Consider the following 20,535-nt stretch of genomic DNA (forward strand, 5'->3'; position numbering starts at 1 on the left):
TTCACGGACTGTGCGCGGTACCGCAACGAATTGTTTGTTTGGTTGATTGGGCGTTTTTCGTTTTGAAACGTCGTAATCTGTCAAATTTCGAGAGATGTAGCTTTAACTAAGCCTAATGATTGGACTAGACTAATCATAAACTAATTATTTTTGTAATCCACTGTTGGTAGCATTTGAGGTTTAACAAGTTCACCTCCTCCATGTACTATTCCATTATCAAATTATATATATTATTAAGACAGGTCATCCTTCACTGAAAACAACTGCCGCACTCGTTTGGCACTAAGAGCAGTTACGGTGGGTGGGTTGGAGAGGGAGAGGAGGGGGGGGGGTACAGATGGCACTAAATCTCTCCTCGTTGTTGTCCTCGAAATAATTGATAATTAAAATCGTTCCGTCAGCAAAACACCTGTTATTACTTAGATATTTATATATAATTTATATTAATTAATCTCAGCTAGCTTTATTGAAAAGATATTCCAATGTGTACACACATGTAATCGCTGTGTTTTTTTATCCACAATTAATGGTTGTTGGAAGGCCAGAGGATTTAAAGAATGGAGTCGCACCCGGTTTTAATGTATGAAGATTTGAATAAATCAGCATTCAATTCTGCAATAAACCAAACAAAATCCAAGTACATGAATGAGTGCACATACCATAACTCAGAATACTGCTAAACAGTCTTAACACGTGTAAACAGAAAGATTAATTACAGTCCAAACATCTGAAACAAGTGAAAGTAATTAATGAAACATAATGATTTTTAAACGGAAACATTAACTTACTACTGTGACCGGATACAACTAGCAGATCAGTAACAGTTCAGCAACAATAGTTCAGTCCAGTTAAACAGCATACAGTTCAGTTAATCAAAACGGTTATCCCCCTAAACGCCGATCAGTAAATCTAAGCAGTATCAGTACAAATTTAAGCAGTTTAGATAACCTTTTATATCAGTAAAGCTATCGAGAAATACAGTTTCTGATGCGTTTATCGGAAAAAGGTCGCCAAGTATGGCGCCCTCAAGCGACAGTTCGTAATAAACAAAACTCGACGAAACAGTTGTTTTGAAGAGGGAGGTGGGAGGAGGGGTGATTTTTGTGTTCATAATGATCAGCTGCAAACCGTAGCGTGATAAAGTTGATCTAATCAAGCTTCTTCCACACGCTCTACAGATGCTCCGGTTTACATATGTCCAACACGTGCCTATAGAAATACACCGTAGGTTTACTTTACCAGTGAGCTTGGAACTTGCCTTTTGTGTTCACATCCTTTTCCCCCTCCCCCAGTAGCCCCTATAACACACTGCCTGTATATCCATCCACGAGCGCAGAGGCTCAACCCAGCTGTTCGCCAATCAACACACAGCACACACAGGTACTGGCTTTATAATCATTGCGGTAACCACATGCCTCACAGTCTATCATAAACTCATAATCATATTATTACTCTGTGTATGTAATGCAAATGACATCACACAATCTGATGAATCTAGTGGACTTTCCCCCAATCGACCACGCCCACCTGTTGAATAATTCATAATTTGTTTTGTTATCAACCTATTATTTTCCTCTTGTATCCCCGTCGTAAAGCTTAAGTGCCCGGCTGTCTAAGATTGTTATGGTAATTGTGGATTTGGGGGGGGGGGGGGGGGGAGCGGTATTTAAACCGTATTATTTGGAAAGGGGCGACCACTTTCGGTTAGGTCGTCTATCAGTCCGGGGAGCACCACGAGATTAGCGTGTCGGAGCTGGATTCTCTCCGCCAGGTGGTTGACGGAATCTACGGTACAGAAGAGATCGCCAACGAGCGCCGAATTCGGTGAGTACCGTGCTTACGTCAAATTTCATTTTAGAATTCTTGTTTTTGTTTATCATCCAAAATATTTTGCTAAATATTTTGGCAGTTGATGTCGAGTGGATGCGTTTGTTTAAGAACTTAATCATTTCATCTTTTCGCCTTTTCGATTATTGTTTTAAAAATTTATACAAACCTCAAAATACTAACTTGATGAGTCGACGGTAAAAATGTTATTTTCTTAATTTTAACGGTATTCTCCTGAAGACGATCAGAGCATCTGATCGAAACCGAGTTGTCAACATAGGTTTTTTTGAGAACCAGCACTGTACTCAAAAGAGTTTTTTTCACATGCTGCTATAGCAAACCTCGCCTTAATTTGACTGTCTTTCAGACGAGTATTTTTCAGGAGGACTGGAACTGGTAATGAATCTGAAATTTCCTGAAAAAAAATATCTTCGACGAAAGAACTTTTTCAAATAATTAGCCAAATGTGAATTCCGATTATAGACAAAAGCTTTACCGAAATCAACTTAAACACCGATCCAACGGTGAGATATTAAAGACGCGTTTACGAGTAAAGATGTTAAATTCGACCAACAGACCGTGAAATTCAGGCGCGTGTTTTAATGCTGTCTTGTCACCTTTGCTTTCAACAAGTTGCCTTGCTTTGTTTAAGAAGAAAATGCGCATTTTGAACGTTGGCATACGCCCGAGTCTTGCAGGGCACATTTTTAGGAGTGGTCGCTGCCCGAACCAAGGTGACCACACCCAATCCGTTGATTTTTTACATTGTATTTTTTTGATATGAGTTTCTTTTTGTGAATTTTATAGACCTATGACGGTGGTTTCATATGTTTTTATAAACGGGTGATAATATGGATCGAAATCAACGAGCGTGATTTCGGGATTGTGAACAAAAATAAATTCTAAACTTTTACAATCGTTCAGACGGTGGTATTTTTGAATCTGATAACTAGCAGAAGTTTAGTCAGACACAGCGTTTTTCGTTTCAATCGATACCGATTCTTAAAATAAACCGATCGGACAAAATGGCCGAGTTGTCCAGTGTACCTGGCCCAAACTCAAGCCTCAATTTACTAAAACCTCTAAGCACAAACACTTGCTAAGCACCGAATAGTATTTCTTAGCCGAAACAGTTTACCATGTAGCCAAATCACATTAAGTTTGCATTATGACCGGCGAATCACTAATTGTGCTTAGCAAAAACAATTGCCTAACAGCTTTATGAAATTGGGCTCTGGTGTTGTGGGTTTTGGACCTCGGGTGTTTGACACTCAAACATAATATTGCTTTGTCCTTCGGATCGGCCGTTAAGCCGAGGTCCCGTGTGTTGTGAATCGCTTACCCCTGCAAACCCCCGGGAAATACCCGGGGAGGGGCTACCCATGTTTGGGGGTAGAGCTAAGTGAGACCACCCTGGGGTTAGCTTGATGTGGGTTAATTCTTCACAGGAAAATTGCATTAGGTGTAAAACGGACTTGGTTGATGGTGAGGTTAAAACTCCCAGAAATTTCCCGTGGTCGTATTTTATAGAAAATGGTTCGTTATCTCCATGGTTATACTGTGAAAAGCGCTGTTAGAAAGCAATTAACTCATCTTGTTCATGAATGAACGTGGGCCATACAATCAGCTTGCGTACATTTCAGCATATTTGCTGGCCATGCTTCACTGAAAACAACGACAAATGTGTATGGGTTGGTTCAAGAAAATTCTGTGCACGTTTATCATACACGTTTTAATTGATGACATCCAAACAAGGGGTGGTGGTTTTCTACAACTTTGTTAAGTGTCAAATGCCCTTAAAAAGGAGAAAAGGTATACAGACATTTGTGTTTCAAACGAGTTGTTTGGTCATCAAATCAGCGAAACGATTTAGTCATGACCGGCCCAGTTTAATCAGAAAATCGTTACTTTTCAAAATCACTGAAATCGACACCGAGACGTTGACCGCCATGAATTTTTATTACTTCACCCGACGCAACCCTAAACTATGAGCATCGGTAACTTATCGCGATAATCGGCTGAGGTCTTGAAGAAACGGGACCGCTCGAAGCTCTGTGTCACGCCTAACCCAGGAGACGATCTCCAGCAGTAAAAGACAAACATCAACATTAAGAAGGAGAGGAACAAGAAGAATAATAGGGGGAAAATGAAGAGTGATAAACTGAAAAGAGATCATCGGATCATCTCTCCGATACCGGATTAAGTCCCAAGACTCCCCCGTATCTATAACCGTGTATTGTAATCGAATAGTCGATAGTGAGAACAGGTTTATTATTTCTAGATGCGTATATACTCCTCGACTGGTGGATATTAGTTTCCGTTTAAATACCGTGCCTTTCAAATCTGGCGTTTCCATGTCACGAGGCGAATTGCACGAACAAAAACATTCAATAGTTGTTTTATTACTCACTAATAAACCCTAATCATTTGAAAAACAAAATAACAATAAACCAAAATAGACAGGAGAATGCGTCAACAATTGAAACCCCTACTTTTTAAAGGCAGTGGACACTATTGGTAATTACTCAAAATAATTATTATGAAGTTTGTTTTAGTATAAAACCTTAATTGGTAACGAGTAATTGGGACAGGTTAATAGTATACAACATTGTGAGAAACGGCTCCCTCTGAAGAAACATAGTTTTCGAGAAAGAAGTAATTGTCCACTAATTTGATTTCGAGACCTCAAGTTTAGAATTTGAGGTCTCGAAATCAAGCATCTGAAAGCATAACTTCGTGTGACAAAGGTGTTTTCTTCTTTCATTATTATCTCGCAACTTCGACGACCGATTGAGCTCAATTTTTTACAGGTTTGTTAGTTTACGCACATGTTGAGACACACCAAAAGACAAGTCTGGTCTTTGACAATTACCAATAGTGTCCAGTGTCTTTAAGTAAAGCAATGCTATTTTTGTCCCGTAAGCCAATACCACAATCCTTGTAAAAGTGGGGAAAATAACAGGTCTCGGACCTCCCTCTTAAGATGGTGTAAAATTTATTTAATACTCTCTAAGCATGACGTCACCTACTTTAGCTGGCTGGAACATTCTACACAGAAGGTGTTTCGTTTGAGTAAAAAGGTCAACTTAAGCACAATTTCGATTGAATAAAAGATTTTCATGAATTAAAATCTCCCGTACACAAAATTGTGTGACGCAACAGAAAAACGACGTCATTTGATGTTTTGGGTTCGTAACACATTTCGCTCTACAAGTGTATGAAATACGATGGCCTTTCACACGTTATTCAAGGTGTAGTTATATATTTTATCCACTTTGATGAAGACTCTATTTAAAAAAAAAAAAAAAAACTAGGGCATCACAAAATTATCTTTGACTTTGAAATCTTTAAAACTGCGATGATCACACCATTAACAAAATATGGCAACTTGAGTTCTGTAATTTTCTCTTCGAAACCACTGGCCGAGGTCAGTTCAGAATCACACATGATCTTCCCAGTTTTCGATTAGGCAATAAATGTATAACGGCTGAGAGATAAATGATATACCGAATTGTATATTATTAATTTTGTCACTTGTAGATGTCTGACCCCCATGAGTTTTCATCATGAATATTGAATTGTTATACCCTGCTAAAAGCATTGATGCTGTCCTGGAGAGGGTGGGTTGCAAAATCCATTTCTGCTCGGTGCTCGTGCTGTCAATATTGTGGTTTATTTCGATGGTTCGGCCTGGAAGAAATGGCTCTCACATGTTGATGTTGGGGAGAATAATTTGAGGGGTGAAATGGGATTCTGTGATTGTTAAACATTTTGTTAAGATTAATTATATGCCAATTCGATCCTTATTTGAATTGCATCAGATGATTTCAGAAATACCAGTGAATGCTCTTTGTGCAAACTATATAACACGTCACTTTAATTCTCCCCAAATAAAATGCTAATTCCACAATAATAAATTTCCAGTTACAATTTTCACATCATTGTTATATGCTGGTCTATTTTTCGTCCATTCTGTGAACGTTTCTAACCAAAATACTGAGTTTCAATACAGTTATCCAAGTCGCAGTGGAAATGATTACTATTTAATTACACACCACGTTGTTTTGGGCCTCGCACAGAAGCGCACGGTCTTCAGTTTTTTTTTATTTAGTTGAAGCAATCCAATCTTTTCCATTTTAGATGAAGTAACATCCACGTTGTCTGGCGCATCCTATTATGGGGTAATCATTCGTAACAACTTGTCACTTCCATCCCATACTCTAGCGACAACCTAATCAACCAAAAGGGGGGGGGGGTGTTGTTGTGGAATTGTACAGCCCCTAAACCTAATCATCATCAAAATCGAACTTCACTCCAGTATCAATGAACCATCTCCCCATACATCACAGACAGATCATTTGCTCCTGTAAGACTAAAAGAGAGAAAAACACTCGCACAAAACAATATAAACCGTATAGACACAAAAGTGACTGCCCCTTATCCAACACCCCCCCCCCCCCCCCGTGTGTCGGTAATCCGTCTAAAAATTACTAACGTAATTATACACAAACAAAGTCATTGTAAGTCACCATTTATTTTCCTCCAATACATAAACTACCGCGGAGGAGAACAAAAAAATTAGATCGACGAAGCGCGACGGACAGTTTTTGACAAAATTCAGCAGTTAAGTACATTGTCTGGTCAGGCGACTCTGCGGTTTTGTTTAATTAACGTAATTTACTAATGGAAGCCAGTGAAGAAACCTGTTGAATAATTTCGCAATCTCGACTCTGTAGCACGAATGATAAAGCTCCAATCAGTGGTTCTAGCGACGGTCGACGCAATGAAAAAGTAATGACAATTTTGCACTAAAATATTATGAAGCTGTTCTGTTTTATAATGTGCGATTGAATACATTTAATACTTTGTTATAGCAGAGAGCGTAAAATGGGAGTTATAGTTGCGTGGGAGTTATACATTTACTTGCATTAACTATGCGATTGAAAAGCATTGTTAAAAGAAGCAGGAAATGGTTTTATGGAACGGAGATTTCCGTTGTACTGGGAATTGTGAATTTCTCTAATTATTTCCGTTGGGGGGGGGGGGGGGAGGGTAGCGAAATTCATTTTTGTTTTTCAAAGATTAATTGTCTACACCTCCCCAACAAGCTTTTAACGATTATGTGCGATTTCATCCATGCTCTGGCGGTGTATTTTATCCTCAATTATTCAACGAGGTTTTCGTGTCACCGCGGATGTATAATAATTACATTCATTCTGATTTCCCATGTGCTTTTTGTGTGGGTTGATTTGAAGTGTGCATAGGGCAATGGGTTAGCAGTTAAAAAAAACAAAAATTCTCCAATCTTTGTTTTACTTTTTTGAAAGTCCAGAAATGTTCGTTCTCGCTCTCTTACTATAAGAATTATTGTTTGCATTTTATGAGTGGAAATATAAAGATGTTGAGTAATGACAAAAGTATATTCAAAATCTTACAAATGTGTCTATTCTAGGTTTTTTGCGCTGTTACAGGCAGTGGGCACTATTGGTAATTCCTCAAAATAATTATTATCATAAACCTTTCTTGGTTACGAGTAATGGGGAGAGGTTGATGGTATAAAATATTGTGAGAAACAGCTCCCTCTGAAGTGACGTAGTTTTTGAGAAAGAAGTTATTTTCCACGATTTTGATTTCGAGACCTCAGATTTAGAATTTGAGGTCTCGAAATCAAGCATCTGAAAGCACACAACTTCGTGTGACAAGGGTGTTTTTTATTTTATTATTATCTCTCAACTTCCACGACCGATTGAGCTAAAATTTTCACATGCTTGTTATTTGATGCATATGTTGAGATACACCACGTGAGAAGACTGGTCTTAGACAATGACCAATAGTGTCCAATGTCTTTAAAATAAATGTACATGACGAAAAGTCTTGCTACAGCCGAAACTCGGCAAATTTTTAGAACCCTTCGGGGCACAGGCATAATATTGATGTGGAAGAGCCTCCACACATGTAATTAGGGTAATTAGTCCCCAATTATGTTCCCATATTGTTCCCCATTTCTGGTATACCAAGGGCAGACAACTCAAGGGGTGAATACCTGATTATGGTCACACTATAGCTACTTTAGTCCCATTACACCCAGCACATCAACAAAGGCACAATCTCTATCCACGCATTTGGCAATAACACGTAGAGCAACACTCTCATATTAAATGATATACAAACTTTCCGATCCAATTCCAAACCTAATGTTAAGGGGATGCCACTTTTTATTTCAGATATCGATTTTTTATAAAACATACGGGAAACTGACTGTGTTAATTTCCTCTTCTTTGTCAGCAGTTCATTATGGAAGAGACACCACGCCAAACACCAGAAACAGCACCGAGCCCAAACCAGCAACAACATGGCATGAGGGAGCACAGTCGCACCCCGTCCATGTCATCGGAGCCTGAATGCACTCACAGTAACAACCAATGCTATATGGTCAACCTCTTCGGAGTCCAGATAGCTGCTCTCATCATAGACAGCCAGGAGAGACTCTGCCTGGCTCAGATCTCCAACACCCTCCTCAAGAAGTTCAGTTATAACGAGATTCACAATCGCCGCGTGGCCCTAGGCATCACATGCGTGCAATGCACCCCAGTCCAGCTTGAAATACTCCGGCGAGCCAATGCGATGCCGGTGTCCTCTCGCCGGTGCGGAATGATCAACAAACGGGAGGCAGAGAGACTGTGTAAGTCGTTTCTTACCGAGAACCGTCCACCTAAACTGCCGGAGAATTTCTCCTTCGAGGTGTACCACGAGTGTACATGGGGCTGCCAGGGTGCCTTTGTGCCGTCTCGATACAATAGCTCCCGTGCGAAATGCATCAGATGCTCCTACTGTAGCCTATTCTCCTCCCCTAATAAATTCATCTTTCACGCACACCGTATGCCCAACTCTAAGTTCCATCCACCAGACGGCCCCAATTTCAACTCTTGGAGAAGGCACATCAAACTGGTTGACAGGAACCCTTCAGAGGAACTTCTCCACGCTTGGGAAGACGTCAAGGCTATGTTTAATGGTGGTAGCCGGAAGCGATCTGTCTGTGAGAGCTCTAGCAAGATGCCACCAACCTCATTCGGCTGCCCTATCGACAGCAGGAGCAGCTCAGCACAACGGCTGCTCCCGAGCCCACCAAAGAGAGGTCGATATGGCCACGAGCCGGTCCAGGAACAGGATCCAACACTAATGACAGCTGCTAACGTCCCGTACCCTCTCATGCCGATCCCAAATCGATCCACACCAACCACCTTCACCGAAACCTTGCCGGAAGACCCACCTACTAACTCTATGCCAACCTACCCGGTGAATGTCTTTCACGGCCATCTATCACCGTCGAGTTTCAGGCAGCACCCGTTCATGGAGTTCCTATGGTCTGGAGCCCGGGCGGGTTGTCCACTCCCATCTGCTACCATGTGGCCTAAATCGATCGGAATGCCCTTTGTTTCTAACGCTAGCTACTACCAACCCTTAATGGGTCCGGACTCAGACATTCATACAGTCATTGACCAAGGCTCACCCACTAATACACCTACCAAGAAACCAAACCAATGGGATGATTTCGAGTCGAAATATGGCATGTCGAAACCGAAAGGGGTCTCAAACAGACATCAATACCTCCCTGACTTCAGAAAGGCAGCCTACTACACCTCAGCATTCCGACCCGTGATAACAAGCAAAGGTTGCCTGGACCCCGAAGGAGCATTCTCAAATGCAGAACGATTCATGTTCCCGCCAAAATCAGTCACAGAAGAATGTTTCGTATCATCTGCCCAGCAGGACCAACGCTGCGAACCATCTTCGTACAACAAACCAAAACACCACCAGGTTCTCACCCCTGACGACCAGAAAAAACCGTTAAATCTGAACCACCTGACCCGCAAACTCGTTCCCGAGGTCGACCAGAATGACAAGCACGAGGAGTCCAACGCGACCGTGAAAAGGACACCGTCTTCAAGGGGCTCTGGCTCGCTCGACGCAGGTGCGGATTTGGCCGACGAGCGCGGTGAGTGCCTCCGTGAGAGACTCGACCTCGGTGCTGAACGCCCTCAAAGAACTACCCCAGTTGCAAAGGTAAGTGAACTATTCCTGTAATTAATTGAGGGTTTTGGCGATGAGTCTCAGCTGTTTATTCATCGTCATTACTGTTTGTCAAGGTAACTAAACCAATGATTACTGGATTCGCTTCTAACACGGGAACTGATTAAAGTTATTTTGGATCTTCAGACGTACACCGAGGCAGTCTTTGACGTAGGGACTACAGACTATTTGTATGTCCGTGTGACGACATTTCCACGATTAAAAAGGAAAAGACAATAAAAAAGTAATGACTACATTCTTGTAATGAGCCATTTGGTGAAGCAGAAAACATTGATCAGAGAAACTGAATAAGCGCAATTCTTTTTAACTCAGAGTCAACTGGCTTAGTTTAATTTGGCTGGCCAGTGACATCAATGGAGTGTTTGTTTGTTACTTTCTCCAGCAAAAGCGCGATACAGAAAACGACGGATTCGAAACTGATCATGATCAAAAAGCAACTCAGCACATGTCTTGTTTAAGGGGGAGGAGTGGGGTGGGGACTGGCACAATGAACGTCCCCCTGCCATGTGCACCCCATGATATAGCGTACTGCACATCTAAACAAGAAAGCACGCCTTTCATGCGTTACAAAGTCGGCAACTACTCAAATTAAAATGACAATTACTTTAATTAATGAACACATCAGACAATAACATGCACTCTGAAAAGGGATAGGGTGAATGAACTAAAACACACTGAGTGAGGTCTGATTCCAGACTAAGGATAGTTGTTTTCTAAAGTTCAGATGAAGGTTAGAGGCAGGGTACTATACTTTCAAAGACAAGTACCCTCACTTGATGTAGTGATAAAATATCAAATCTGTGAAAATTTTGGCTCGATTGGTCAACGAATTTACAAGAGAATAATGAGAGAAAAAACATCATTGTTGCACACATTATGTTTCAGATGCCCAATACAGGGCTTCAGGAATGACTTTTTCATTTTGTGTGTGTTAGAAATTCCCTCTTTCTCAAATACTACGTTTCAGAGGGGCCGCTTCTCAAAATGGTTTTCACTATCAACAGTTCTTGCTCGTTACCAAGTAAGTTTTTATGTTAACATTTATTTTGAGTAATGACCCAAAACTAAGATGATTGTATTGATGGATACCTTTAAAGAATAGGCTGATTATAAACATGAATGTAATGTTTCTTTCTTGAAGATTGAAAGTCCAAGGGCATCACCAGACACCCTGTTGTCAGTCGGTCATCTGCCGCCGTCAACAACTCACATCATCAAGGCGTGTCCTACACCGTCACTATCAAGCGAAGACGAAGAGCACGCCGTGCACAGCCAGACTGAAGGTAGATATTATTTCTAAAACGTCGTTTACATATCATTCGATTTTACTCAAAATAATTGTTAGCATAGAAACTGGCTTGAGCAATGGAGAGCTGTTGTGAAACAGTGTGAAAAACGGGTTCCTCTAAAGTAGCGTATAGTTTTTGAGAAAGAGGTCACTAAAAAAAGCCTTTTGTGCATCTGAGAGCGCACACATTTTTGCAACAAGGGTGTTTTAGTTTCTTATCCTCTTGCAAGTTTGATTGGGGATAAAAAGGGCACCCAAGCTATGAATGAATGAAACAGATTAGTTCAACAAAACGAGCATCTAATTGTTTGATATTAAACCCTTGAGCCTTTATAAAATTCGCAACTTAAACTAATTTATTTGGTCCTCGCGTTCTGCACCTTTTACTGTTTCACAGTTCCCAGTTGGATTTCTTTTATTCCTGTCTTTTGTGCCACTTTGTTTACAGTTTGACTCACATTTCTCATTCTTTATTCACTTTGCATCAATAATATTGTAAAGATCATCATGATAATCGTGGAGGACTCTGTTATTAAGAATAATTCCTCCATTTACTTGTGATTACGAGGCGACGAGAATGGGAAATAATATACCAATCAGGTCCAATGGGGTTGAGTTTTTTTTTATGCACGACAACATCGGTTTAAAATATTCATAGGGGAGTTGTATTACAGCGCCGGCTCTGCCATTATTTACGAATCTCTATTTTGTGGCTTCGCTAGTTTAATCACAATTTCCATTTTGGACGGCTAAATTTAATCATCATTAAGCCATGTTTGGGTGCAGACCGTCCCCTCCATTGTAACGTTTGCCCCAGGCGGCAGTCTTTTCATTCTGATCAACTCAGAATTTTCTGGCCAATTGACGCGAGACCATGACATAACACAAAGAATTTTTTTTATGAATTTAATTAGTGGTAACAAATAAGTGCATATTATATACTATTTTTACGGACATTTTTTTTTCTTTTAAATATTTCATCAAGCTGTAGTATGATCTCAAAATCGGGGATGGGCAAATTTAGAGCTCTCTCAATATTCTATTTTAATGTTTTTATTTTGATGTTTTGGGTGATGTATTGACTAGCACAATTAGAGCGCTACAACCGAGGCCGTGAGATACAGCTGTAGATGAACCATCACAATCAGTCACACTACATGTTATATCATGTATTGTTTTGTCTCTCAAACACAAGTCAACCTTTTTGAATATATTACTTTTTTCCGGTGCCCAATAAAATCCCCCCAATATTCCTTTGTTTGCGAAGAACGTGAACGCACCACGACGATTGCCGGCACGTGGGAGTGGGGGAGAGAGACGGGCAAACTTAGCTCCCGGCCCCCACGGCAGGCTCGACAGATTTTCGGTTCACCCCCTTCAGCGCGTTAGCATACCCACTGCTTGATTAACTGCTAAAGAAACAACTAGTGGCGACTATCCTTAATTAAAGTTGCCCAAGGTGCTCATTTCTCTTGTAATCACGTCCGAAAGGATTACAATAAAGCAGCCGTTGATTATTTTACTGTTACAATCTTTTGTGAGTACTTATAGGGTGTATTTTTTTGTCCCGTAAACTCTCAGATACTGCTGTGGAGAGCGTGGCTAAACTTGAACAACAGTATAGAAGAAATGTGGTTGCCCACCAACTCATTGCGCGAGGTATGTACAGCACATGTAGGTGTCAATCAACTATAACTAAATTTAATGTTCGCACACAACAAGTATTGCAAAACAAAAATGGTAATATTTCAACATCCATTGACAAATATTAGCATAATAAAGACAAAGATCTGCTCTACCGTGTGAAAATTATAATCTTTTGTTTTGGGAGAGTGCTTTTTATTACATCAAGTATCCGTTCACACGTTTGGCGATAATGCGTGTAAACAGTCGAGGGGTTTTATGCAAAACAAAACAAGGTTTCTTCTCAGATCCAACAGTTCTCACAATAGATTTGTATAGGCCTACATCGTTGTACTCGCAAGTTCACCATTAAAGTTTGCCTGTAATTAATACTTGAATATTATTTAAACTGTCATGCCGTATTCTTCGTTTACCGAAGCGTAAATAATAGGTGTAGGGCCAATTCACAAAATATGTTTGAATATATTCCGAAAATAATACAAACTGAGCATTGACAAAAAATAAGCTTAGAATAAAAACACTAAAACCTGAGAATACTTTTTAAAATAGGAAGGAAAAGTATTCCATATGTATCATGGCCCCTTGCATTTGGATTTATGAGTCTTTGAAATATGACAGGACAAAACATAATGGGGCCACGCACAGCCGCCTGCTAATTGGCTTTGTGCAAAATATCAATGTTTCAATTTCATAAATCCACAAGTATAACTGATAAATCAACATTTTGGGGCTCAGGGTTGGCTGTTTCGTGTGCAGGTGTAGCAGCATTTACGTTACTAGTCGATGGTACCCTTTTTCGAAATTGGTATCTCGACTGCGGAAATGTTACGTCACTGTACATATCGTGGCGCAAGACTTCTGTGTGCATATATACTGAACGTCATACCACTAGGTGAAATTTCATTAGCCGTAAGGAACATTAATGTTGCTGGGACACCATATACACCAACAATTGAAATTTAGGAATTTTTGAAATTCATATTATTGATAATACAGTAATAATATATATATTTATTAGCATTCTAAGCCGGTGATATCACAACGTTATTCAAAAACTATACTTATTTCAGTTATGGTTAAGGGTTTTTATGATGTGCGATTCACTCAGTGCCTAATGTGCTCAAGGCCCACTTTGGTGTAATTTGCTGCCTTTAGTAAAGACATCTTATCCGGGCGTTTACACAACACATGGGAGCACGATTAAAATGTCTAATCCGAAGGCCAATTCATTATGGTTGGAGTGTCGTAGTTGAGGACATGTCGCGTGTCTATTTTCTTCCTCCATGGTATAAAGGGACCCAAACCGCTATACCAGAACCCAAACTGTAACAACTTGTGTCCGTTGCGCTAAGCCCGCGCTCGGTCAAGAAACGCTTGTGAGACTCTGCTTTTTTACACCAGCCCAATGCCTGGTCGTATCTCCCCCCTACCCCGCCTCACCCCGCCCCAATAGAGCATCAAAGTTATACGCATAGAAACATGCTTTTTAAACAAAATGTGTATGATTTTTCCTGGGTGTTTTTTTCTCTCTTCCAAGAAGAGTTCAACTTAAACGATGCAAAATTGTATCGCGTGGCGCCGGTATCTGTCAATGTTAACGCTTCATGGCGAATGAATCTTATTACTCCAGTCACTAGCCATTATTTCATTCGTTAAACCATCTCAGCTCCCTTGGGAGTATACAGTCTGTGCTGCCAAGTATGTAGCGCACCAAGCTAAGAGAGTCACAAGAAATACCATGCCTTCACATGTACCCATTTTACCTCCTGGTGAAGTGAGGCAATTATAATAGTTAAGTTTCTTGTCCAAGGACACAAAGTGTCACGACTGGGATTCAAACCTGCAACCCGACGACTTAAGCCTTGTTTATACTTCCTGCGAATGCGATACGATATTTTTTGCCGTCACAGCCCCTTTTCGCTGCAAATATTTTGCAGGAGTTGAGCACATTTCAACTGATGCAGATTATTAGAATTGGTGGTCACCAGAATTTTAGGCCGGTCATGATTCGCTTTATAGTAATGAATATATCCCTTAATTTTGTACAAAACCCATCAGGAGAATAATGGGTATCTGCATAGGACATAATATGGTTTATGTTAGCAACCCGTGCGCCGTTTTGGCCGGGCTGCCGGTTTGCATACTCCACATCAGGAATTGAGAATGCTGAGGGCCCAAATGACAAGGGATGAGAAAGACATTCGATACAATGTTTTAAAGTGTCTAATAATCATTTATTAGTATTATTATTATCGTATTATTGATAATAAATCTTGAACACTGTATCTTTTTTTTCAAAGATTTGGTTTTTAAATTGGTAACTGATACACCAAACAGAGCAGTTTTCACGGCTGCCTTTTGATTCAAGTATTACTTTACCAAAAGTGTCTACGCCTCTTTTAATTCTCAATAAATAATACGGCAACAATTTAATCAATGAAATGTTGCAGAGCGATTCCCCCTCAATCATTCTACCTCATTTTAATCGCTGGACGGCGCACGGCCTCATAAATTTAAGAACTTTACCCCCATTTAATAAGCCTTTGGAATTGACTTCACTACAGCGTCATGTGTTTGGCTCTAGGGGTGTGTTGACGAAACGAAACTGTTACTATTTTATCTTTCTTGTTGTATACTGTGGCACTTTTCCCTGTTATGAGCATTTTCACACCCCACGAGCGGGGAAAAGTGAACCAGGGCTAGCACGTGGCCCTCCACTAAGCCGGTCACAATCACGGCAAAGCCCGGCCCGGGGCCCCAGTCATTTATTGTGGTATGACGGTCCATGGACGGTCAGAGTAATCAGAGCTAAGACCCGGGTTCGCTTAGCTTGCCAAGGGATGTTTAAACTTGTATTGTTCGGGCCAGCACACAATGAAATGGTGCGGCCAGAAGTCATGCACTCCAAGGCATCATTACCTGTGATTAATGCTAGAAGTCGATCTTAAAATGTTCATTTCCTTTATGCTTTCTCTATATGAAAAGCTAGAACAGAAAAGTAATTGATTATTTCAGGGCAGATTTAGAGTTTTTTTCCTGCCCGTCTCTCTTTGGTAGACTCCGGGGTACGGGTCCCTTCCCCCCGAGGAAGGCTTGGACGTCAACGTTCCATCTGTCCCCGTCTTCTCGCGGTTATACCCGGTCAGCACTCATGCCTCGCTCCGCTGCCCTCATATGTAATACTCAACTTGAAATACACTTTAAACGACGTGTGATTAGCTAAACATATATTTTATTTCAGCAAGACTACCCCCGTGTTATCAGTTCCAATTTAACAGCGAGAACAGTAAGCTGTAACTGATATCTTAATGGAATTACTTCAAATTACCTGGACGATTTTCTCCGTTTTTACGGGCTTATCACGCAAATTAAACAGTATCATCTTACATGCCGAGCGCGCGTGGCATTAAATGAATATTATTCCAAAGTGATAGTGTAATGTGCATTGTCAGGAAATCTCAGTATAATGTCAAAAAAATAACCCAGATTCGACGCGAACTGATGACCATTATTCCATCAGGAAATACAAGGAAACGCACTTGATTAATTGACGGACTATATAGGAGAGCACTTCGTTAACTTTCAAAATAATATACACTTTACATTAAGGTTCGGCCTCACTGGCACGGCCGCTTTCCGAAACGGGAATCAGACCGATTGAGTTACGACCAATTGGCAACTTGAAATCAACCCAACCCTATAAAAGGTCATTTCAAAATTATATTCTAAATTGTAAAGATATATTTCTGGAGTGTCTTTTCGACCGGCCATTGTAGACTTACCGCGGGGGGGGGGGGGGGGGGCGCATGGCTTCTTCTTTGAACCCACAGTTTATTTTAGAGTGTTTAAACAAGAGAGACACGGGAAAAGGAATACCATCGCATTGGGGGTCCGTCTTAGGTTTAAAGCAATAGATATTAACGTCTTCTAGAAGCCAAGTCGTATAGTATGCTTGCATTTTGAGTTAACATATTTTGCTCTTACATCCACCATTATGTCCTTTGCTCATTCCCAATTTAAACCCAAGTACCCAACAACACCGTGTTGGCCTACTGACAACATCACAGATAATGGCACACAAAAAAAAGATCACAAAAGCAAGACTTCTAAATAATTTCGACACTTTAAAAACAGGATTTATTTTTGTTCTCCCGTTGTTTGGAACTAAATGTTTCAACCGTTTCCCCCCATAAGCGACGTCCTTTCTGGTTAAAAAAACGAAATTTCTCTCGGCTCGTTGAAACCGACAACCTTTGGCAACGTTCTCGGTGTTAAATGACTGTACAACAATTAGCAGTTACTCGTTGTAACATGCTGTTTAAAGACAATGCTCATCAGCTGGTGGAACTAGTTTTTTTCAGGAGATAACTCATCTTATATTTTGCTCTTTGTTTTTTTTCACAGAGCACCAACTGAGTACAGAGATCGAGATGAGACGCAATGCTTACCTCACGGCACAACAGAAGTATAGAGGTATGCAAAAACATAACACTAATGTTTATCCACTGCAAACAAACCGAGGTGTTAAAACTGCACCATGGGTGCTGTCACAATATTGATATCTAAAAAGGAACACAATTTACACCACACGGTGTTAAAATAACACCCATTTCAGCGATTTTTTACAGTGATGTTTTGTTTCTTTCACACTGGTGTTTGTTTGGTTCTCTCTTTGGTATTTTTAAGTGACAACACCAATAACGTGAATAGAATGCTTACACCACAAAATCTTTAACAACAATCAAGCTTGACAACAACGCCATTATGAGGTTAATTTAGATTCTCTCTTTAATATTAATGATATGTGAAAACACCCATGGTGTCATTTGAACACCGAAAGCTTTTTTAACCCTGCGCTAAAACAAATTCAGTTGAGAAAAAGGAATCGTCAGAGTTTAGTACAAGATATGTTTCCTATTTACAATGATTGGGATGTACGTTATGAGTACCAGCATCAGACAAAATATGTCACATGCAAAATGTGAATGGTATCTTGCTCAATCTTTCTTTAACAGTAGAACATTTCAAAGCAATATCCTCCGGTTGTGATATTTGGCCCTCACCTTTTGAGAGCTTTTTCAATAAAGAATCCCTTAAAATACCTTTGTTTTCGAGAATCTTCAATGGTTCCCTTATTTATTCCCATCTATTATTTCTTCCGCAGAGAACCAGGGAGCCCTCAACCACTTTTCCCGCCATATTTTGTCTTCGCACGGCACATGCATGGACTGACCGTCTGCGAAGTAACCCGATGTGGACAAGTTAACTTAGTTCTTACCCGTCAGTGTTCACTCGTTCAAACAATTCTCGTCATTATCGACCGCTCTGGGCCCAATTTCATAAAAACTTGCTAAGCACAGACACATTTTGCTTAACAGAAACTGGTTGCCAGCCCAAATTCCATAAAACACCCACACAAACCAAAGAAAACAGTACTTCATTTATTCATTCCTACTAAAACATTTGAATTCACTAAAATGTAACGGTTCAAAAGTCAGCCATAAATAAAAATGGCTGGCGACTTTTTGAAGTAACCAGTTTACTAAAAAGCATCGATCAATGTTTAAACATTCTCTTTTGAAAAGAGATTGTCGCAAAAGCTTTGTCTGTAAAATTGTAGCCCACTAAATTGTTAATGACAGAAATTATAAGCACTTAAGGTTTGCATAATTAATATCTGTTTTACGCCTCATGTACTAAGATGTGTTCACAGGGTAGGCTACTAAAATGAATTCAACGAAGTGATTTAAATGGTGTCTTCTCTATACATGTATACACATTTCGTAAAAAATATAAACCAAAGACGAAAACCCAGACCAATATACATTGTAGTAAGTAGATCCATGAAAGCACCCAACAAATTAAAAAAACTGCGTTTTAGCACAAAACCCAAGTTTGATTAGGTGAAATCTACACACCAAGAATGCTTTAATATTGGTTTTGTCTGTAATTGTGTTGTATTATACTTGTAGTCTACACTGTACGTTCTTCAATGTATATTACTTTTTCACTTAATCAGTGTTGATGTTGGCTCAATTAAGGCCTTTTTAACTTAAAAAGTCATTTTCATAATACTTTAAACGATCTGTACATAATTGTGAATAGTAACATATTAGGTTATTAATTATCTAACTTGTCTACCCAATTCTGTAAAGTATCAGTTATGATGTTCGACACGATTAATTGTGTTTGACCACCTATTTCGACTTTTAAAACATATCTCGTAAACTGTGTTCGACACATACCCTTTTGACCGACCCATCATGTCCACCATGCAATTATGTCCTCTATGCAATGCTATCCGGAGGACATTATTGCATATGCAATAATGTCCGCCGGACGGTTTTGCATATGCAATCGTGTCCGCCCGGACGCTGCTGCATAATGCCATTGTGTCCGCCCGGACACATTTGCATATGCAGTTGTGTCCGCCCCATGCAAAACCGTCCTTGCAGTAAATTAAACGCCCTTGGTTGACGGAACACGCTCGCCACAAGCCAAGTGTGTGTCATGAATGACATGGGAAAATGTTCGGCCGTTGGGTATTCGCTGCAATCATAAAAATACGAGAATAATCATGCTGCATAAACATTACGTATGTTCAGTGCATGCACGCTCGCTTACGTACACGTACTGTACAGTCGCCCACCGGACTGTTTTTGCATAGCCCCGGACACGATTGCATATGCCAAAGTGTCCGGAGCGGACAGTATTGCATGGAGGACACAATTGCATCTGACACCGGTCCACTGCACCCGACAAATCAATCTGTCAGACATTATGGCCCCTGTCGAACATAGTGGCCCGACACAGTGACCGACACAGTCTCAAATGCATACGTCTCAAAAGATGCACTGGTACCATTATGTTTCTTAAAGGAACACGTTGCCCTGGATCGGACGAGTTGGTGTATAAAAAGCGTTTGTAACCCTTTTTTATATAAAATGCATATGGTTGGAAAGATGTTTTAAAAGTAGAATACAATGATCCACACAAATTTGCCTCAAAATTGCGTGGTTTTCCTTTCCCTACCCATATGCATTTTTAAAAAAGAAAAAACGGTTACAAACGCTTTTCAAAGACAAACTTGACCGATCCAAGGCAACGTGTTCCTTTAAGGCACCCGTCAAATAAACGATTATAGCACTTTTCTATAAACCGTCCCATGCTTGTAAAATTGTGTTTTTAGCACCTCTGAACAGTTTTGGATATGATGTCCAGCAAATTATGATGACTCTAGGTTGACTTAGAAGGTTGCAACATTTGCGGATAATAACAAGGTTCATATACAACAGCAGTATAATGGTGATTTTTTTCCCGAGACTTATCTCATTATCGTCAGGTTTTACCCGACACGAAAAGCACACAAAAAGGAAAAACGAGAAATCTCTATGGAAAAGTGTTGTTCAAAAGTTTATTATTTTAAATGTATATTTTTCCATTACCCTTATATTGTTATCATTCACTTAATTTTATGTTGCAATAAAAATAACATGTCATGTAATTATGTATAAGACAATAAATCAATGACAGGTCCTGTATGTGCAATCCGTGTATTAAACTATAAGTCATTAAACTGTTTCTTTTAAGCACATTTATGGGGGAAAAAAATCTAACATGTTTGAAACAAACCAAAAAACAACAAATAACCAATTATTACTTTCGAAAATAATATACAAATCATA

At 40.0% G+C, this 20,535-nt stretch overlaps 1 protein-coding gene across 1 annotated transcript; it reads left to right on the forward strand.

The window, feature by feature from the left end:
- Nucleotides 1–1,733: 1,733 nt before the first annotated feature.
- Nucleotides 1,734–19,191, forward strand: LOC117295283 (SKI family transcriptional corepressor 1 homolog-B-like). The gene is made up of 6 exons (XM_033777839.1): nucleotides 1,734–1,824; nucleotides 8,116–9,891; nucleotides 11,060–11,201; nucleotides 12,788–12,865; nucleotides 17,255–17,323; nucleotides 18,015–19,191. Exons 2-6 carry the CDS (start codon nucleotides 8,122–8,124, stop codon nucleotides 18,080–18,082), a joined length of 2,127 nt encoding a protein of 708 aa, XP_033633730.1. The 5' UTR covers nucleotides 1,734–1,824; nucleotides 8,116–8,121; the 3' UTR covers nucleotides 18,083–19,191.
- Nucleotides 19,192–20,535: the final 1,344 nt, after the last annotated feature.

Source organism: Asterias rubens, chromosome 10 (genome assembly GCF_902459465.1).
Source record: "Asterias rubens chromosome 10, eAstRub1.3, whole genome shotgun sequence".
NCBI classification, from domain to species: domain Eukaryota; kingdom Metazoa; phylum Echinodermata; class Asteroidea; order Forcipulatida; family Asteriidae; genus Asterias; species Asterias rubens.

Bases quoted from the DNA above. Each gene is read 5' to 3' on its own strand.
- LOC117295283 (XM_033777839.1), top strand. From the start codon at position 8,122: ATGGAAGAGACACCACGCCAAACACCAGAAACAGCACCGAGCCCAAAC. The intron at 9,892-11,059 runs GTAAGTGAACTA...TCTTTCTTGAAG, and splicing joins GAACTACCCCAGTTGCAAAG to ATTGAAAGTCCAAGGGCATC. The intron at 11,202-12,787 runs GTAGATATTATT...GTAAACTCTCAG, and splicing joins CGTGCACAGCCAGACTGAAG to ATACTGCTGTGGAGAGCGTG.